Source organism: Brassica napus, chromosome A1, assembly GCF_020379485.1.
Source record: "Brassica napus cultivar Da-Ae chromosome A1, Da-Ae, whole genome shotgun sequence".
In the NCBI taxonomy this organism is placed as follows: Eukaryota; Viridiplantae; Streptophyta; class Magnoliopsida; order Brassicales; family Brassicaceae; genus Brassica; species Brassica napus.
Window position 1 is genome coordinate 20531985 of NC_063434.1, and position 20460 is coordinate 20552444.

General features: G+C 35.4%; 3 protein-coding genes across 8 annotated transcripts; 1 reads left to right on the top strand and 2 right to left on the bottom strand.

Moving 5' to 3' along the window:
• Positions 1–42: 42 nt before the first annotated feature.
• Positions 43–3559, bottom strand: LOC106453129 (G-type lectin S-receptor-like serine/threonine-protein kinase SD1-29). 3 transcript variants are annotated; one of them, XM_048736285.1, is made up of 8 exons: positions 3542–3559; positions 1871–3061; positions 1656–1766; positions 1436–1572; positions 1155–1365; positions 824–1061; positions 585–735; positions 43–506 (listed from the first exon to the last, which is right to left on the bottom strand). In XM_048736285.1, the coding sequence occupies exons 2-8, from the start codon at positions 2679–2681 to the stop codon at positions 198–200; spliced, it is 1968 nt and encodes a 655-aa protein (XP_048592242.1). In that variant the 5' UTR covers positions 2682–3061; positions 3542–3559; the 3' UTR covers positions 43–197. The 3 variants fall into 3 exon arrangements, with proteins under 3 accessions (XP_048592242.1, XP_048592238.1, XP_013750838.1); XM_048736281.1 differs by lacking the exon at positions 3542–3559 and adding an exon at positions 3277–3389; XM_013895384.3 differs by lacking the exon at positions 3542–3559 and having other exon boundaries at positions 1871–3239.
• A 3131-nt stretch (positions 3560–6690) lies between these two features.
• On the bottom strand, positions 6691–10699 carry LOC106453152 (G-type lectin S-receptor-like serine/threonine-protein kinase At1g61490). Of its 2 annotated transcripts, XM_013895417.3 has the most exons (7): positions 8525–10699; positions 8332–8442; positions 8057–8220; positions 7764–7974; positions 7437–7674; positions 7202–7352; positions 6691–7112 (listed from the first exon to the last, which is right to left on the bottom strand). In XM_013895417.3, exons 1-7 carry the CDS (start codon positions 9819–9821, stop codon positions 6819–6821), a joined length of 2466 nt encoding a protein of 821 aa, XP_013750871.3. In that variant the 5' UTR covers positions 9822–10699; the 3' UTR covers positions 6691–6818. The 2 variants fall into 2 exon arrangements, with proteins under 2 accessions (XP_013750871.3, XP_013750865.3); XM_013895411.3 differs by having other exon boundaries at positions 8057–8442.
• A 372-nt stretch (positions 10700–11071) lies between these two features.
• BNAA01G22620D lies at positions 11072–15596 on the top strand. 3 transcript variants are annotated; one of them, XM_048736290.1, is made up of 2 exons: positions 11072–14736; positions 14844–15596. In XM_048736290.1, exon 1 carries the CDS (start codon positions 13360–13362, stop codon positions 13627–13629), a length of 270 nt encoding a protein of 89 aa, XP_048592247.1. In that variant the 5' UTR covers positions 11072–13359; the 3' UTR covers positions 13630–14736; positions 14844–15596. The 3 variants fall into 3 exon arrangements, with proteins under 3 accessions (XP_048592247.1, XP_048592252.1, XP_048592249.1); XM_048736295.1 differs by having other exon boundaries at positions 15095–15596; XM_048736292.1 differs by having other exon boundaries at positions 15142–15596.
• The last annotated feature ends 4864 nt before the right edge of the window (positions 15597–20460 follow it).

Here is a 20460-nt window from a genome sequence, read left to right on the forward strand (position 1 = left end):
ACCAAAGTCGCAGAATTTCACTGCCGAGAATGCAAGAGAAGATGACATCAACAGTAAAAATGCCCACTATATCATTGTGATGCACAATTAATAACAGTATTCACCAAACATTGTGTATAACAATAACAAAACGTGAGATCTCAAAATCTTAGGCTCATGAATCTATAGACTGAAGTGTATATATATATAATAAGAGCTTATCGCCCTTGGATCACAGAGTGTGTCAAGTCATTGACAGAGAAAAGATCTTTAGACATTGACCCATCGTTCGAAGTTTCCACATTTTGAGTTTGCACAGCAAATATTGGCTGCTTCGGAATGGGAAGATCTGTTGTTGAAGTAATCATAGACATTACTTGAAGAGTGTTTGGTCTGTCTGCAGCTTCGTGTTGTACACAGAGAAGACCAAGCTGAACACATCTGGCAACTTCAAATGCTTTGCACGAATGATTAAGATCTCTATCCAGAAAAGTAAATCCCCCGGACTCGCACCAAGATTCCCAAGCCTGAATACACGAAAAAGTAATTTGTAGTGGTGACTAGAAATGCCTGCACTTGAAGAGAGTCAAAAATCATTCACTTACATATGCAACAAGACCTTTGCGCTCATCACCAAAGGTGAACCTTGAAATCTTCTCTCCGCTGATGATTTCCAACATCAGAACTCCAAAGCTATAGATGTCAGACTTCTCAGAGAACAACCCTGCCCATGCATACTCAGGAGACATGTATCCTCTGTTCAAATATCAAAACAGTTTTCACCAGATTGTTAATAATAGGATGATAAAAGAATGAATCATTTCGTTGAAGACAATGTTCTTACAAAGTTCCTGCAACTCTTTGAGTGCTGTACTGAAATTGGGTTCCCTGAAACATCCGAGCCAATCCAAAATCCGATATTTTCGGGTTCATCTCCTCATCCAGAAGAATATTGCTAACCTTCAGATCTCGGTGAATGACCCTAAGGCGTGAGTCACGGTGGAGATAGAGAAGTCCACGCGCAATACCTTGAATGATGTTGAATCTCTTTGGCCAGTCGATCTCAAGCTTCAGAGTTGGATCTAGCAAATAACATAGCATATGTTAATGACAGAAGCACACCAACTAGTATTTATATGATAGAAGGAAAACTGTAAATGGAATAAAGGACAGACCAAATAGAAAGATATCGAGGCTTTTGTTCACCATAAACTCATAAATCAATAGCTTCTCTTCTCTTTCTATGCAGTATCCCAAAAGCCGAACCAAGTTTCTATGTTGTAGTTTTGAGATTAATGTTATTTCATTCATAAACTCCTCTGTACCCTGACCAGAGCTACTAGAAAGGCGTTTAACGGCTATTTCCTTCCCATCTAGCAGGATTCCCTGGAAGCATAGTTTCAGATTAAATCTGGAGAACAAGTAGGAGAAGCAAATAGAAGAGAATGTCACAAACCTTGTACACTGGTCCAAATCCACCTTGACCAAGTTTGTTTGAGGAACTGAAGTTATCGGTGGCGGTTCGTATAGTATGCATCTGAAAGAAATTTACGCCTGATATATCTTGTGGCTCAAACTCATCCTTCCATGCATCTTGCACCAGTTAGTGTAAAACTCATTAAGAACAAAATACTGGGACAAGGAAAACAAAAATGCTAAGTTTTTCTGTGTCTCACCATTTTGTTTCCCTCTGTATCTCCAGAACATAAATGCGGTAAAGATCAAGATTGCGACAATGGAAAGGCTGGTGATAGCACCTACTATAATCTTGGTTCGACTGCTTCCAGCTGAGATATTCACCAGAAAACAGAATGTTATAATTATATTAGGCAGAGTTCCTAATCCAAACTGTTGTAGTCCCGGCACTAAAGATCAATAAAACAATACTTACCCAATTCTGAACGTGCGAGACGGAGGGAGAGAGTTTCTCCATTAGACAAAAACTGAACAGTGTCTACTAGCTTTCCATTCCATACTAAGCATCCAATTCCACTTATATAGGCAAATGCTGTGCAAGAACAGTTGCCTAGACAACCTTGGTAGCACATTTCCGCATCGAGAAAGCTTACAAATTGGTGCATATCCGGAGTCTTTACATTGTTCATATGATAGAAGACGTCTGTATCTTTTCCTTGAGAGTTCGCCTGGCAAGATAGCTCTTTACGTCTCACACACCCACTTGTCCAGTTCCTTTTTCTCCACTCCTCATCTGACTTTGGTACAAACCCTTTCACGCATATACACTTCGGGGTGCTGGATCTCACACACAGACCAAAAGGCCCACAAGCACCGTATAAATCACATGAGTGTTCTGGCTCCGTAACGTGATGCATCCATCTTTTGCCTTGATCCCAGTAAATCTTCATTTCCCCCTCTGGTGTTAGGTTAATATACGATAGGTTGAAGTTTCTTAACGTGGAGTAAGAGAAAGATCCTGCACCAGCTGCTAAATCCTGGACAACGGAGAATGGACTCACATATGATTCATCAAACTGTGGAAAGCCAGTGAATCTTGTTTTCGCCCATGGACCAGTTCTCCAGTAAGGCGCTGAGCCTCTTCTTATAAGGCCTTGCAAGGGGACTTGTGGTGTGATCTCCAGTGAGAAGCCCCCAGGAGATGGATCGCTGTTACTTTTCCATGAGGTCAATACACGCTTCTTGCCGAGGGAGAGATCATACATCAATGATGACTGAGGCACCATAGTATCACCAAGATTCTCGAAGCTTTGCCACAGAGTTTTTCTTGAAACATCATCGATAACAACAAGGTTTCCGGTGTCTTGAAGCTCGGCATGACACTTGGTAGATGAGAAAGCCTCTCCTGTTGACCAAATAACATCTTGTTTCCCATCAAGCAAGATCAGGCTCCCGTTGCTGCTGCTGATGGTGAGATTTGCCGCAGAGTTTGTAACTGGTTTGTCTCTGTTAGCCACCCACACAACCACCCGAGGAACGATTTCCTTGAACCAGATCCCAACATACAGATTCCGGGTATTATTAGGACTGAAGAAGCCTAACTCATAGAACCCACCAGGGGAGCTCAGAGTTTGTCCTATTGACAAGGGGCTTGATGTGTTTATAGCTGCGTAACCACAGGAAGGGAAGACGATTAGTAAGAGAGAGCAAGCAAATAAAACCATAGTCATCTTTCTCATATGTTATTCCTATTTCTGTACAAGATATAATTCTATATGAGCAAATGAAAATCCATGTTGACGGTTAAGTCAATGAAAATTAATATTCAACCAAAATGAAACAACAAAAAATCGAAAAAAAAAAAAGTTGCTCTCATCTTACTGTCCACAAAGAATAGCGTGTAGTAGTCAACTTTCTACATTCTACAAAGAAAACAAGTTTGGAGCTTTTGAAATCTCCAAGAAGGACAATGCAGAGCTTAAAATTAATTCAATTTTGATGCAAGTTGCAAAGCTAAGTTCCAAAAAGAACTTACAAAAAGCTCAGTTAAACCATTTTTTTACATTAACTCCTCTGTTCAGACATTTCACCAAACACTTTCAGTGCAGACTTTAGAAAACATGGCTATTAAAATTAATCACCACACCTAATGTCCCAATCAAGACAGAGATTTCAAGGGAAGTGTGGACGATTTAGAAAACTCCCACCATAAGTGTTTCTGGCCGACATCGGCCGATTTAAACGATAATCCAGTAACTACAACGTGGCGAGGACTTTGGAAAAGACGGAAAGCGACTTATCAATAGTAATGTGTTCAGAAACATATGGGCTTGTAGCCAAAAGTTGAAGACTTTGAGCATAAAAATGCCAAAAACGCAAGAGAAAACGACACCATTGACTCACAAGTCACAACGCGTCAACATTTTTTGATCTTTTTTTTTCATTATATATTAAGAGCTTGATTGGTTTCCCCGCTACCACCCGCAAACGCAGCTTTTGCGGTTGGTAGCGGTTGACAGCGTTTCGAAACAATCATCCAAACCGTTACAAATCGCTTCAAACCGCTCCGAACCTCTTAAAATCAAAAGCTGGTTTCAGCTAGCGTTTGCGGTTGCGGACGGTTGCGGAAAGATAATTTTTTTTTTCTTTAAAAACCATATAAATACAAAAATAAAAATATTCAATAAATTTTTTAAAATGAAATTATAAAAATACTAAAATATATCTATTATATTTTAATTAATATTATAAAATTTTAAAATAAAAATATTTTCTATAATTTTAAAAATTTAAAACTATAACTTTGAAATATAATTTACATATTTATTATAATATTATGATTTTTGATATTTTTATAATTATATAAAATGTAAATATTGTTAATTTATTATTTAACCGCTGCTGTATTTGGTAGTTAACCAGTCATAATTATCCCGCAAACGCACCAACTTTTAACCGCAGAACCAGTCGTACAAATCTCTTAAAACCGTTAAAAACCGCAACCACCCGCATCCGCAAACGCCCGCAGCCGCAACCGCTGCGTTTGAACCAGTCAGACCCTAAGTAGGCCTCTGCTTTCGGGGTATGGATACATCTCTTTAGATATTTTTTTTCTGAAAAAATGATCTCATTCAGGTATTACAAAAAAAAAAAAAACTAGGTCGGGTTTGAGTTGATCTTCCCGAATTCAGGTGGTTTCAGGTTTTAACCGAAATAACCAAACTAATTGATTCGATTCAGATATTTTATATTTAAGCTACTTAAACTTATCAAAAAATAATTCAAAACAAGAAAATATTCAATATATAGTTCAAATTGGCTGTTTTTTTTGTTTGAAAGTATTTTATTTTATCTATTTTCTTATTAAATTTGTAACAAATATTATTATTTATAATTTTAATACAATTCATATTAAAATTTATGCATTTAAAAGCTACCAATCGATAATTTACAAAACTGAAAAAGAAAAAAATTATAAAATTGTAATATGACCACGATTTTTGTAAACCCCTGATCCGCCAAACGTTCATGAGTGACCCGCCAATGTTTGTGAGTCTGCAAGTTAATTTTTGATCCATGAGCCTCACTCTCATTTGAAGTCAATTGTGTTTTGAAAGACCCGATAGACTTAATATACCAAACACGACGTAGCCGTTCCTCGTGCTTTGTCCTTATTCACATAGTATATGGATTGACAAACTTGCACTAGATTCTCGATAGGTCACATATTCTTTGTTGCTTCAGCTTAAGCACGTTTAATTCTTGAGTTCTCTCCGGTTAACCAAAAAAGTAAGTGCACTTTGTGTCATAGGTAGCCAAATCAATTCTTATAAGCCATTTCAGCCTAATTAACTACCACAAACCCAACCCAGGAGTACTACATTTACCCCCACTAACAGAGTGCAACATTCTCGTTGCACATCTGTATTGTCTCCCTCTAATGGTGAAAATTCACTCGACTACCCACTCTTATTAGGTTTTGGTTCTGATACCAATTGTAAACCCTCGGCCCATTAATGTTTGTGAGCTTCTACATCCACTTTTGGCTCATAAGCCTCACCCTACTGATTCTGCAAACATGACGTGACTATTCTCTGTGCTTTGTTTTCATTCACACAGTATCTGGATTGACTAGCTTACCCCAGTTTTCCAATAAGTCACATATCTAACGATTGTTCCATTTGGTTAATTCTAGAATTCTTTTCGGATGGTTAATCGGAAAAGTAAGCGCACTTAGGATATTTATTTATTTGCCACTGAGAATTTCAACTTTTACTCTATCAAAGGCTGAAACACGCAACATTTTAGTTCACATATCAGCACTGTTATTTTCGTATCAACCTATCAAACACTGGAACACAAAACATTGTTTTATCCTGAGATAAATAGACATGAATCAAAAGATGAGATGTCAGTCTTACCTAGTTAAAGGAATCCAGCATGTAACCTAATTAATTGACTTCAGCATGTAAACTGATTGAACCTGTGGAAAGATAACGATCAAACATATCTTTCTTAATCAAAAAGAACTCTCTCGAACTAAAAGTAAGAGCTGTAAATGATTCCTTGTGGTAAAGCAATATGAGAGAAATTGATCAACTACATACCATTTCAATACTCTTACAGATTATGGTAATTAGAGCACAGTCTTGAAACCTTGCATTTAACCTAACAATTACGACGCATATTCAACATTTGTGTCACCAGTGAGAGCATAAATTGCAAGACGCTTGGGAAGAAATACACCAGGAACCGTTTCAGTCTTCTGCGGCATTCACACAACAAGAAATGTGTGGAGCTCTTGGAATATTGGTTTGGCACAAGGTTGTAAAGGAATCTATAACTAAAATTACATTCAGCTTTTAGTTGCAATATTTGATGTACAAACTGTTTTTTTGATAAATATTATTTAACACTCATTCAAAAAAAAACACCAATAAAGTTCCTTTAGTTTTTAGGCTTAAAACAGAGACAAATCACCAATAAAAATAAAGACAAGTTCTCTCAAATGACTTTAAAATATTTTCTTTCCATCAAAACATCTCACAAAGAGGAAAAATGATCAAATGTAGTTTTATTAAAGAACCAAAAACCCTTATACACTTACTTTATAAATATAAATAATTATTTAAATTAAAAAATAGATTTTTTGTAGTTTTCAAATTATGTGTGTTTTGAATTATAAGTGTCTATTTTGCTATTTAATGAAACATTTTGGTCATTTTAACCTTGAGAACTATATTTATGTTAAAAAGATATTTTTTGGTCATCCTAGTGAATTTTTCAAAAATAAAATAAACACTAACTTAAGAACCATTTTATTCCAAAATGTATTAAAAATGAAAGAGCGTGATGTTGTTGAAGTTATCAACATTGAAAAAAAAAATCAATTTAACTCAACAACTTCCATTACACATCGTTTCTTAACGCCCAAGGATAGCAGATTGTGTTATCTCATTGACAGTGCTCAAACCCTTACACAAGTATCTGTCATCTCTCTTGTGCAGTGAAAATGTGGGTTGTTCTGGTGATTGAAGGTCTGATGTAGTGGTGAGCAGAGACAGCAACTCAAGTGTATTGGGTCTGTCTGCAGGTTGATGCTGAACACAGAGCAGACCAATCTGAACACATCTCTTAACTTCTAATGGCTGACATGAGTTAGCAACATCTTTATCCAAAAGATCAATTCCTCCATTTTCATACCAAGATTCCCATGCCTGTTTTTAAGTTTCAGTTCTTAAGAATATGAGATCACGAAACTTCTTTTTAAACCTTGGCAAGTGTGTGAAAGCTTAGACTTACTTACATATGCAAGAAGGGTTTTTCCTTCTTCGCCATAGCTAAATCTGGAGATTTTCTCTCCGCTGATGATTTCTAACAATAGAACTCCGAAGCTGTAGATGTCTGACTTCTCTGAGAACGTACCAGTCCATGCATACTCAGGAGCCATACATCCTCTGGTAAATATAAAAAAAGTTCATCCTAGTTTTAGTATATGACTATGGATCTTGTTAAGCGTGTTTATGATGTCAGAGTCTTACAAAGTTCCTACAACCCTGCGAGTGTTGTCTTGATATTCGGTTCCTTGATACATCCGAGCCAATCCAAAATCTGATATTTTTGGGTTCATCTTCTCATCCAAAAGAATATTGCTCACCTTCAGGTCTCGGTGAATGACCTTGAGGCGTGAGTCACGGTGGAGATAGAGAAGTCCACGCGCAATACCTTGGATGATACTGAATCTCTTAGGCCACTCAATCTCAAGCCTTTTTCTTGAATCTAAGCAATAATAGAGTGTAAAAAGCATCAGTTCTATACATGGTGGAAAACTACTAATTGGGAAAGGAATGAGGCAAAAAGGAATCAACCAAAGAGAAAAGTGTCAAGGCTTCTGTTCAACATGAACTCATAAATCAATAGCCTCTCTTCTCCTTCAATGCAACATCCCAAAATACGAACTAAGTTTTTGTGTTGTAGCTTTGAGATGAGCACTATTTCATTCATAAACTCCTCTTTTCCCTGCCCCGAGCTGCTAGAAAGCCGTTTGACAGCAATTTCTTTCCCATCCTGCAGCTTTCCCTGGAACAGATTGGATAAAGTCATCCTGAGAGCATAAACAAAGATAAGAAAATAGCAAAGAACACAGAAATTATTATCTTACCTTGTAAACTGAACCGAAACCACCTTGTCCGAGTTTATTTGACAGGCTGAAATTATTGGTAGCAGTTTCAATGGTATTCATCTCAAAGAAATTTAAACCCGGGACATCTTGTGGTTTCAGACCTTTCCTCCATGAATCTTCTGAGGCATCCGTTGTTATAATAGCTGGATTAGAGTACAAGAATAGAAAGATACATGGTAAACTCATCAGTGTGTAATTGTTAGAAAGCAAATGTATAGGCAAACAAGTAGAGTTTGACTGTTTGAGAGAGTTACCATTATGTTTCACTTTGTATCTATAGAAACCATACGCAGCAGAACCCAATATCACAAAGAGAGAAATGCTAACAGCAATGGCCAAAATAGTTTTCTTGTGCTTATTTCCACCTGAGAAATTGAAAAAAAACAAAATAAATAAATATTAAGCAATGCAAGAAGTAGCAATCACGTGTTACTTTTTTATCCATACCTAGTTCAGAGCGTGCAAGACGAATGGAAAGAAGCTCCCCTCCCGCATAAAACTGCATTACGTCTATAAGCTCTTGATTCCATATCAAGCACCCAATTCCACGAATATGAGCAAAGGCTAAGCAAGAGCAGTTGTGGAGGCAAATTTGGTAGCAGTCTTTGGCATCCACAGAACTTACAAACGTGTAAAAGTCTGGAGGCTTTATGTTGGCAACAGGATGGAAGACATTTACATCTTCACCGGTAGAGTTCCCTTGACAATCTAGTTCAGTACGCCTTACGCACCCATTGGTCCAGTTTCCTCTATTCCATTCCTCAGGGAATTTTGGTACAAACCCTTTGAAGCATTTACACTTTGGAGAATCTGACATTATGCACAGTCCAAAAGGTCCACATACACCGTAAACATCGCACGGATTGGCTGGAGCCTGATAGCTTACTTCCCATTCTGTCCCAATATGCCGGAACCTCATCAGAGTGCCCTCGGATGTTATAAGTAGACGTGAAAGCTTTGAGCTTCTATCTACATAAGAGAAAGACCCTGACCCATTTGCATCCTGCTGGAAACTAAATGGACTTGCTAATGTTTCATCCATTAGTGGTATCCCGGAGAACCTTGTTTTAGCCCATGGACCTGTTCTATAGTAAGGCGTCGAGCCTCTCATAGTAAACAGCTGCGATGGCACCTGCGGTGTAATATGAGCCACAACGTCACCAAGAGATGGGTCGGTGTAACTTTTCCAAGAGGTCAATACACGCTTCTCACCGGTAGCTAGATTATACGTCAAGGGTGAGAAAGGTAGCAGAGTATCACCAAGATTCTCAAAGCTTTCCCATAGCCTTCTTCCTGAAACATTGTCTGTGACAATAAGATTTCCTTCGTCTGAAAGTTCGGCACGAGACCTGTTAGATGCAGAAGATTCTCTGGTGGACCACACAACCCCATGTTTTCCATCCAATAATAGAAGGCTCCCATTTATGTTGATAGCTAGATGTGCTGTGGAGTCTGTAACAGGCTTTTCTCTATTGGCCACCCACACAACCACCCGGGGAATGATACCCTTGAACCAGATTCCGACATACTGATTTTGTGAGTTATCAGGAGGACTGAAGAATCCCAATTCATAAATCTCATTAGAGGAGCTGAGTGTTTGTCCTATTGACAACGGACTCTCTGTCGTTATCCCTGCGAAGCTAATACCTGAAAACATGGTAAACAAGAGCAAAGAAGTAAATAACTTCTTCTCCATCTGCTTTCCAAAAACTAACTTCTTCGGATTAGTTGAAGAAGCGACCATATAACAAGAGCATATATATAAACAATGTTGACCATAAGTATAAAACTTATTTTTAATAAATCAAAAACTAGTAGATCAATACTCACGTAACTGCCAAGAAGAAGTTCAGACTTTTACCAAACCAATCAAGCAATATTGTCATGTGCATGTCTTTACTAGCTTGTTGGGACACGAACCAATGAAAGATAGGCACCCATACCCTTGCATCAATCGAAAGATGAGAATTTTCAGTTTGAAATACAGAGAGTCCAATATTTGACCTTTTCAACCACGCATTGATTGGCCTCAGATTGAAATATTTGTTTCCATGTTCACACTGAAAAATAAGCATCTACACTGCATCAATTGAAAACAGTTGAGAATATTAATCAGTCAGACCTTTGTTATTGTTAGTGGTTTCACCCCTTACAAGTTACAATACACTTCAAAATAACAAAGCAGAGTATAAAAGGAAACGTGAAGACCTAAGTGTTGTTCTTATCTTCTTGCCTCGAATAGTACCCCTAAAACTCATCTCAAATTCTCACCCAAATGAAGGTGAGGCTTGATGATGCATCTAGTTCAATCCAAAATCATAAATAACAAAAATGACCTTTTAAAGTAAAAATATTATTTTCAAACCGTAAATTTTATTTTTTTGCAAATACATTTTTCCGCCAGAACCGAAAAATATATTTTTCCGCAAAAATTAAAAAGCACACTTTCCCGCCAAAACCGCAAAATGCGTTTTTCCTCAAAAAAACGTAAAATGCATATTTCCATAAAACACACTTTTCGGTCAAACCAGTAAAACCGTACTTTTCGGCCAAAACCGGAAAAACGCATATTCCCTCCAAAACCGAAATAATGCATTTTCCCGCTAAAACCCACAAACAAATTCCCGCCCCCCCCCCCCCCCCAAAGTATTTTCCAGGCAAAACCACAAAAATAAATTTCCCGCCAAAACCGGAAAACACACATTTTCCCACCAAAACCGAAAAATGTATTTTTCCGCCAAAGCCGAAAAAACGTATTTTCCGCCAAAACCGAAAAAAAACTTTTTCCGCCAAAACCGGAAAAACGTATTTTCCCACCAAAACCGAAAAGAGTATTTTCCCGCCAAAATCGAAAAATGTAGTTTCCCGCCAAAACCAAAAAACGTATTTTTCCGCCAAAACCGGAGAAACGCATTTTCCGCCGAAACCGGAAAAACACATTTTCCCGTCAAAAACGCAAAAAGGCACTTCTCCCGCCAAAATCTCTAAAAAAACTTTTCCCGTCAAACCCACAAAACGCACTTTTTCGTCAAAAACACATTTTCTGCCAAAACCGCAAAACGTACGTTTACCACCAAATCGCAAAAACGTATTTTCCGCCAAACCCATAAAAACGTATTTTCCGCCAAAACCATAAAAATGCTATTTTCCCGTCGACACATAAAAATATATATTTTAGTAATTTTATTAACAAATCCACCTGGATGTACATACAAATTAAAAAACAGTCATATATAGCTGTATTCGAATGATTCATCTAGATGCATTGACGAAATGAAGAAACGAACAACATCCAGATGAAGCATCTGGATAAAACATCTAGATAGACCATCTGAATGCATCTTCCAAATGTACAAATGAACATGGCCTTAATCTTGGTAAAAGTCTCTGTGTAGAGAGATTCGTGATTTCAAGATAAGTGATTCAACAGAAACGATGATGAAAAAAACACGGAAATTTAAAAAGCCAGATTTATTTCGCAATGTATTAAAGTAACTAGGTTGATGTAATCCTTTATACAAGGGGTTCCTTTTTAAATGCAAATAAAATAATACTCCATATGTTCCTTAATGTTACATATTCTAGAAAAAAAAATGGTTTTTTAAAGATCTATTTTTTACATTTTTAATACATATTTTATTAATTAATTGTAAACTTCAAAAAACTTAATTGCACTTATTGAATTTTTATTGACTTAAACTTATGGAACAAAAATAAACACAAAAAAATTATGTAAATTTAAAGTGTTTTATTAAAATGTGCGAAAAAACTAGAATATGTATTATTAAGGAACAGAGAGAGTATTAAGTAAACTTAATGAATCTCATTGGTTACCATTAGTGCTAACTGTATTGTTATCTTCTAAGTCTTCTGGTTCTTCTAGATCTTCTGGTAACGTGCAAGTTACGACCCATCTTAGATTCCTATTACCAGATTCGAGACCAGTAGACCAACTTCCAAATAAATAGATATGTTCCGTTTTAATTTGCTGGTCAGTACTGGGAAATGAATTCTGATGGAGGTGGAGTACTTAGCTCTGTTTACAGCTAAAATAACTGCTGTTTATAGGTGAAAGATTACCAAAGAAGTTTAGGATATTTTCTTGTGAAAAGTGACATAGCTTCTAGTTGTAGTTGTTGCATATATTCTCCCACAAGAAGGACGAAGTCTTATTTTTAGTCTTTTTTTCTCCAAACAGATTCTTTTTTACTTCTCTTTTGACTGTGCATGTGCTTTTCCTTCTCTATTTTTTTGTTTAATCTTATATAATAATACTGCATCCCACCAAATTATAGACTTCTTATACTTATTATCTAGTATTCATTTTGACGTCATATATGCAAATCACTGTAATATTCCAACTTGATACATGAGTTCAAAGAGTCATTTAAATCATAGTGTAGCTATAGATGTAAGTAATGTAGTTTTTATCGTTCGTCATGTTGAAATGCGGACATCTATAACTAACAATGTATATACACACGATGTATTAATTAATTTGATTCCATATACCAATAAAATAATTTGCAATATACGAGATACAAATGTCTGAAAAAATTTGCTCATAACTATCATATATGATATACCACACAAAGGTTTTGGAAAGCTCAATGAAAATAACAAACTAGTGAACTACGAGTAATTCAGTCCAAACAATTGATTTGGTTGAGGATATATAATTTTTACTTGGAAGATTTTGATTCTTTTGTGAAATGTGGACTGTGGTAAACACAGTTCAGTAGTGTTTGGAGAAATATCTTTCAAACGTTTGGGTTCAAAAATAGAAGATGATCTTCCGATCATAACGTGTATTCCATTCTAAAGTAGTACTGACCGCTCATAATTCTTCGGTCAAAAAAGTACTTAGGCCTAGTTTAGGATTTAGCTAGTAAAATGAAAAATGTTTTGGAAAAATGAATGTGGTCTTAGTTAGGCAAGAGTTGCTAAGATTGACGAGGAACGAAAAGAAGAAGAAAGTAAGGGGTATGTTTAATTTTTATAATAGTGAAAGAAATTTCCATTTAAATAAAAACAAATAATAAAATGATTTCTTAAAAAAGATTGGTCCAAAAAGAAATATTTCAAAGAATAAATTTACTGTTATATTATTGGTGCAGTCTTTAATGTATGAGCCATATTCCTTATAAATACATGCGTAAACCCACATCTCAACTTAAATCACCAACACATTAAACACGACCTCTAATTTAAAACCTCTCTCGTCTCTTTCGTGTCTCTTTTCGTTCTATTCCAAAACCAACAAAAATCAAGAACAACTACTAATGGGAGGAAACAGATCACACAGTAGCAAGAGGTTCTCTCTCTTCAGTTTCTTTAAGCCACGAAGATCTCACAGAGTGGAAGCAGACGCCTCTTGGGATGACTCCGTTTACACTCGAAAAGCATTGGCTAGTGACGAAGACAAACCTTATTGTGTGGCTGAACCAGGTATCAACCGTAAGGCTTCTGCCTTTATCGCCAAGTTCCATGCAACTCGTGTCTCTGAGTCTGAGCGACAAACTCTCTCTCCTTACCAATCCGAGAAGGCATGATGAATGATGAATAACTTGATTATATGTAAATTGTTTTTGTTTATTTATTTGATGTGTCTTTATGAGAGTTTATTGATTGTGTATTAATTGTTGTTAATAATCAATTTTCTTTACCTTTGTCTTAATTGTTGTTAATAATCGATGTTGCTAATTACCGTTAAGAGTTTGTTGACGGGAATAAAGACTATCAAATTCACGTCAACAACAAAGTTTGTTAAACTTTTAAGAGTATATAAAACTTAGCACCAGCATATGTACATTCATCATTACCAAGAATGATATGGAATGACAGGATTTAATGAGGCTCTAAAACACCCAAATTCAGAATGTAGCTTGTTATGAATCTCATTGACTAAGTCAGAAAATAATCCAATCAATAAGTAGTTTACACCTAGTCATTCATTCAATTTGGAAGGCCATGGATTATGACGTTTACATATATAAGGTTTTCAAATAAACCAATTTAACCAAGTAAACATCGCTTTGGTTTATAAGTATGAGTATTTGCTTTTATAGAAATAGAAGATCGATCATATACTATCCATTAAGATTAAGAGAAATTGGCGTCACTACCCCTCTTTTAGACATTAATAAGCAAAACTACTCTCATCAATTAACCAACTTTTTCGTTACAATTTTGCCCTTCGCAGAACAGAGTTTAGGCGCGGGACCCAACTAGTACTGCTCTTCTGCCCACTGTCAGACTGCTCTCCTAGACTGCTCTCCTACTACTAGTGGTATTGAATTAAAGCATATGTCCTAAATATATTTTTTATTAATTGAATAAAAAATCGTAAATAACTAGTGAATGATTTTTTTTTAGTTTTTCTATTCCCTCATCTCTCTGAACCAAACTCTCGTTCTCTCCTCTAAAGATAAAAATTCACTAGCTGGTGGGTTTTATCTCGCCGTCAGTATTCCTCTGCCCTTTTTCTGTTTGGTTTGATTGCCTCAATCCATAGCTGTTTCATCCCATCCCCTTCTCTTTGTCCGCGCATCTGGATTTTTGTTGGGGCTATACGGCGAATCTATAAAAAAACCATGGCGAGGTCAGCTTGGTCTAAGAGTACGTCGGTGAGGTGTTGCGTTACTGCCTCCGATTATTCGGTATGTATCTCACTATATGATCCATTAAAATATCATTATATATATGCGTGTTTTTTTCTAACAATTCTAATCTACAACGAAACATTTTATGTGCAATCAATAAATAGTGATAAGCAAAAGGAGCGTGGAAGACAATGTAAATCTCAAAGCATTGGTGAAAATGTTACTTTTACAATTGCATTTAGCTGCTCATTTCATTATTTAGCGCCATCATAATTTAGTTACTTGTTAAATATCGTGTTATCAGATAATAATGGTAGTAACAGTGTAGCTAGTATATTAACCAATAATATTAATATTATTTGTTAAATTATTATTAAAATTAATCCTACCAAGTATATTTTGGATGCTCTCATAGATGGATGTGGAGTCTATTTTTGATGACACATAAGACGGCTAGTGCAGGTGGTACAAACTCTCGGTGGTTAGATGAAGAGGAAGATGGCTTGGTGGATAACATGGTTCCCTTCATCGGCGAAGGATATGTTTTCCGGAAAAAACATATTTAAAGATGGATTCGAAAGCAGACATTTAATTCTTAATGAGGATTAAGCAAAGGCAAAAAGAAAAACGAGCTAACAATGGCAATGGTATATTGAGGGAGGTCCGTAAATTGATCGAGCGGCTGCTTGGAGAAGGCAGTTAACCACTACAGTTATGTTTGTTTGTGGCACATAACTAATCATGTTAACCATTAAAACGAAGTGATGAACCTATCTGACTGTTGTTGCACTCTCATGTTAACCATCAAAAGAAGTGACAAACTACGACCATATATTTTACTAGACTATTAGCTGTTAAATGTGTTCTCCTCCGCTAAAACATTATATTTGCGTATTTATTTTTAATCTTCTTAGTCATATATGTGTGTTAACAACTGGGGATGGCAGTTAATTGTATGTTTGTTCCGCTAAGACATACACTAACTTCTAGATTCCCACCACAATATTTAGAACATTACATACATATTTCAGTTACTATATTTATCAACCTATACACTAAAAATATATGTTAACTTTAGTATTGGTTGGTAAGTTCATACTTACATGCTAAGACGTACATTAGATAAAAAAATTTATTAACCGTAAACTTATATTTTATCGATCCATTAGATCAATGCTTTTCTTATAAAATGTACTGATTTAATCTTTCATTTTCTCGAGAACAATTAAATCACCGATAACATTATCAATGGCCGTTACCATTTGATGTATCCCGCTAACACAAAAATTAGTCATTGTATTGTTAACGACTAACCAACTATGTAGCAAAGATACATAGTTGGTTAGTCGTTAATAGCACAAAATAGTCCTTAAGACTTTAAACACTATGATTATGAAGCATAATGTTTTAAACATAGGCACATATACATCTATGTTTATGCTTTTATATGTAAACACGATTTGATACTACGCTAAGCATAACGGATGCGGTTGACTCGGGTATAGTGTCGAATAGATTAATGATCAACTAATCATAGATTAATCCACGAATAGATTAATGATCAACTAATCGGAGATTAATCCACAATATTTTAAGAATTTTTAAAATATCTTAATTATACTTTCCTTCCGGGTTACAGTACATATGAGTTTGTCTGTCTTAGCGGTAAAGAAATGTTGTATTAAAATCCTGGGTGGTGAGTTCAAGCTACATCAATGTAATCTTTCTTTTTTCGATTTTCAAATAATAATGGGAAATCTACATGTTTTGTCCTCATCTTCAAACTCGTGATAAAACTCTAATCTATGGCCGCCATGCGTTTTCTACATGATTATGTACTTTATATTCATGATTTTTATTTGGGTTTAACAAATAATTGATAAATTTAACTTTAGTCATCACATTTCAAACAAAAATTAAGATAATTTGACGTTCTCTTAATTTTCTAATTTTAGCTCTCGCCACGGTGTTCCACGCCTTATAATCAGTGATTATTTGGTTTTACGGGCGAGTTTAGCCATGTTCGTTTGTACATCTGAAAGATGCATCCAGATGGTCCATCTAGATGTCTTATCCAGATGCTTCATCTGGGTGTTGTTCGTTTCTTCATTTTGTCCATGCATCCAGATGAATCATCTGAATGCAACTATGTTCGTTTGCTTTTTATTTTTTAACTACCATCTGCATCCAGGTGGACTTGTTAATAAAATGACTAAAATATAATTTTTCACGTTTCGGCGGAAAAATAGCATTTTTACGGTTTTGCCTGAAAATATTTTTGCGGTTTTTGAGAAATATGTGTTTTTCGCGAAAAAAATGCATTTTTATGGTTTTGGCAGAAAAATACATTTTATGGATTTGGCAGAAAATACGTTTTTGCGGTTTGGACGGAAAAAGTGTGTTTTGAAGTTTTGGCGGGAAAAGTGTTTTTGACGGGAAAATATTTTTTCCATGATTTTGGCGGGAAAAGTTTTTTTACGCGATTTTGGCGGGAAAAGTTTTTTTTGTGATTTTGGCGGGAAAAGCAATTTTGTGATTTTGGCGGAAAAATATATTTTTCCGGTTTTGGCGGAAAAATACATTTTTTCCGGGTTTGGCGAGAAAATGTGTTTTCTGGTTTTGGCGGGAAAATGTGTTTTCCAGTTTTAGCAGGAAATGCGTTTTTCCGGTTTTGGCGAGAAATATGTTTTCCCGGTTTTGGCGGAAAAATACATTTTTTCGGTTTTGGCGGGAAAATGCATTTTTTCAGTTTTGCCGGAAAAATGCGTTTTTCTTGTTTTAACGGGAAAATCGTACAATAGAGAGGTCTAGACATTTACATACTAGGGGTTTTTGCCAAAACTAACCCACAACTTGATTTTAATTCCAAACATATACCCAAACTTGAATCAAATGCAAAACTAACCTAAAAGCCTAGTGAAATTACAGTTCAGCCCCTTGTGACCAAACAAAAAAACAGAAGCCATTTTTACGAATATAGCCCCAGTAAATCGTCTGAGTCGTCTGAGATGTTCGAAGTCGTCTGGACGACTGAAGTGTAAGTCGTCTGGTACCAGTTTATTTTAAAAATAATTTATAAATCTTGTAAAAAAATATTTTGATGCGTAAAAAATAAAAATCAAGTAATTATAAACAGTTTTAACTGATATAAATTAAGATATGATAAAATTGATTTGTTTTGAAGATAGATGAGTGGAAGTAGTGAATCATGAAATACTTTGGTTTAGGAGTTTGGCAAACATATGTTGTAGTATTGTATGTATTGTTAGGGTTAGATTTTGGAAAACTAAAATGTTTTTTTCAAAAATTAGTTTTCACCTATATGTGTTTATTTATGTGTATAGTAAACACTTTTCAAGTTTGATTTGGTTTTATGAAGTGTTTAATTAGATAATTAAGTTTATAGGTTATGTTTAGGGTGTGGACGACTTATATTTCAGTCGTCTGTTGAATAATTTACCCTGACGACGTATAATTCAGTCGTCCAGACGACTTACTTGTAAGTCGTCTGGAAAGTCTTCTATTTTAGTTTCCCGCTAAAAATATTTAATTTCCCGCTAAAAATATTAAACTCTTCTGGACGACTTACATGTAAGTCGTCTGTTTTAATTTCTTCACCAGACGACTGAAATGTAAGTCGTCCAGGAAGTCGTCTGAGTCAAAAATATTTAATCTAATTGGATTTTTTGTCTCCCTATATAAAGAAAAATTTACACATTCTCTCTCCTCCTCTCAAATGGCTGCAACAAAAATGTAATGTTCATCATTCTAAAACTCTCCAACCTCTCTCTAATCTCTTTGACTTGAAAACACCAAACTTTATATGAATTTTTCAGTTTTGTCTCATGTATTTCTTACTAATCTATCTCTTTTGCAGGTTTTTAATCAAATGGTACTCATCTTCTACTAATTTAGAGGTAGATCTATTAATTTTAGATATGTATTTTTGTGTGTTCTATAAATGTAGATTTATCTAATCTTCCACTCATTTTCTCTATTTTTAAGTCATTTGAACGTTTTTGAATATGCAGGTTTTTCAGATCTGGATTTGATGTGCAGGTTTTTCAGATCTGGAAGACTTCTGGGACGACTTACCTGTTAGTCGTCTGGAAGTCGTCTGGACTTCTTGGAAGTCTTCTGACAAAGTCGTCTGGACTTCCAGGAAGTCGTCTGGATTCGTCTGGACTTCCAGGAAGTCGTCTGGACTTCTAGGAAGTCGTCTGGACTTCTAGGAAGTCGTCTGGACTTCTAGGAAGTCGTCTGGATTTTTCTGAGCGTTTTGGTAAGTTCTTATGTCTGATTTTCCTTCATTTGGTAACTTCTTGTTGTATAAAGTTCTTACTTTTTTCCCAAACTAAAACTCTCCAAACCCACTCTAATCTCTTTGACTTGAAAACACCAAACTTTATATGAATTTTTCAATTTTGTCTCATGTCTTTGTTACTAATCTATTTTTTTTTTTGCAGGTTTTTAATTATTTGGTACTCATCTTCCACTAATTTAAAGGTAGATCTATTATTTTTAGATATGTATTTTTGTGTGTTCTGTAAAGGTAGATTTATCTAATCTTCCACTCATTTTTTCTGTTTTTAAGCCATTTGAACGTTTTTGAATATGCAGGTTTTTCAGATCTGGATTTAATATGCAGGTTTTTCAGATCTGGAAGACTTCTGGGACGACTTACTTGTTAGTCGTCTGGAAGTCGTCTGGACTTCCTGTAAAGTCATCTGGAAATCGTCTGAACTTCCTAAAAGTCTTCTGGCAAAGTCGTCTGAACTTCCTGGAAGTCGTCTGGACTTCTTAAAAGTTGTCTGGTCTTGTCTACTCAAGTGGAATCCAAGCTTGTCTTTGTAGATGAATGATCTATAATAGTTTTGTTTGTGGTCTGTTTTATGAATTGCATGTATACTCTTTTAGTTGTGAATTTTTTGTAAAATCAGTAATAATGTTTTCCAAGATGTATTAAATGTGCTAACAATGTGTTTACACATTTACAAATCAATGAAATAATAGACTTCAGTAGCCTTTTTCTTATCTTTGGATCTCTCATATGCAATAATAAACTCCAATGGCCTTTTTCTCATCTTAATAAACAAGAATGTTGGTAAGAGATGGAAACAAACAATAGTAACTAGTCAAAGCATATCATATTTTTTATAAGTTTGCATTGAAAAGCTTAGTCAAATTTAGTAAAACTAAGGGAGAGAACATATTTTGTAAATATGAGTTTTACATATCTTGAAGTTACTTATCACTCTTAAAAATACAAGTTATTCCAAAACTAACGTAGAAGACTTAAAAACTAGTGGAGAAGACGCGGACGACTTCAATCTAAGTTGTCTAGACGACTAAACTATATGTCGTCTGGTCAACGCAGAGGTTATTTTTGCAATTGACTTTGAAATCTGTTATTTCGGACGACTGAAAGTTAAGTCGTCTACTATTGTTTGGTTAAAAAAAAACTCCAAAAAAGCTAGACGACTTACATTTCAGTCGTCAGAGGTTAGTTTTGCATTTGACTGGATTATTTCAGAAGTTTGACTTTTTGGACGACTTACATTTCAGTCGTCTAGTGAAAATTAAAATATTAATATTTTTTTAAAAGTAGACGACTTACAGTTAAGTCGTCATAGGTTAGTTTTGCAATTGAAAAAAAAACTTCAAGATTTAATTATATACAGACGACTTATAATTCAGTCGTCCACGAGACGACTGAAATGTAAGTCGTCCAGGATTTACGAGGTTTGACCAGAATCTCGGAAAAAAATCCTGGACGACTTA

What these genes read in the sequence shown, in the direction of transcription:
- LOC106453129 (XM_013895384.3), bottom strand. Translation starts at nt 3,134, where the DNA reads ATGAGAAAGATGACTATGGTTTTATTTGCTTGCTCTCTCTTACTAATC. An exon ending in TCTCGCACGTTCAGAATTGG is followed by an intron (nt 1,767 to 1,870) that starts GTAAGTATTGTT and finishes TGAATATCTCAG; the next exon opens with CTGGAAGCAGTCGAACCAAG. An exon ending in GCAAAGGTCTTGTTGCATAT is followed by an intron (nt 507 to 584) that starts GTAAGTGAATGA and finishes TCGTGTATTCAG; the next exon opens with GCTTGGGAATCTTGGTGCGA.
- BNAA01G22620D (XM_048736290.1), top strand. Translation starts at nt 13,360, where the DNA reads ATGGGAGGAAACAGATCACACAGTAGCAAGAGGTTCTCTCTCTTCAGT.
- LOC106453152 (XM_013895411.3), bottom strand. Translation starts at nt 9,821, where the DNA reads ATGGTCGCTTCTTCAACTAATCCGAAGAAGTTAGTTTTTGGAAAGCAG. An exon ending in CGCAGGGTTGTAGGAACTTT is followed by an intron (nt 7,353 to 7,436) that starts GTAAGACTCTGA and finishes TATATTTACCAG; the next exon opens with AGGATGTATGGCTCCTGAGT. An exon ending in GAAAAACCCTTCTTGCATAT is followed by an intron (nt 7,113 to 7,201) that starts GTAAGTAAGTCT and finishes ACTTAAAAACAG; the next exon opens with GCATGGGAATCTTGGTATGA.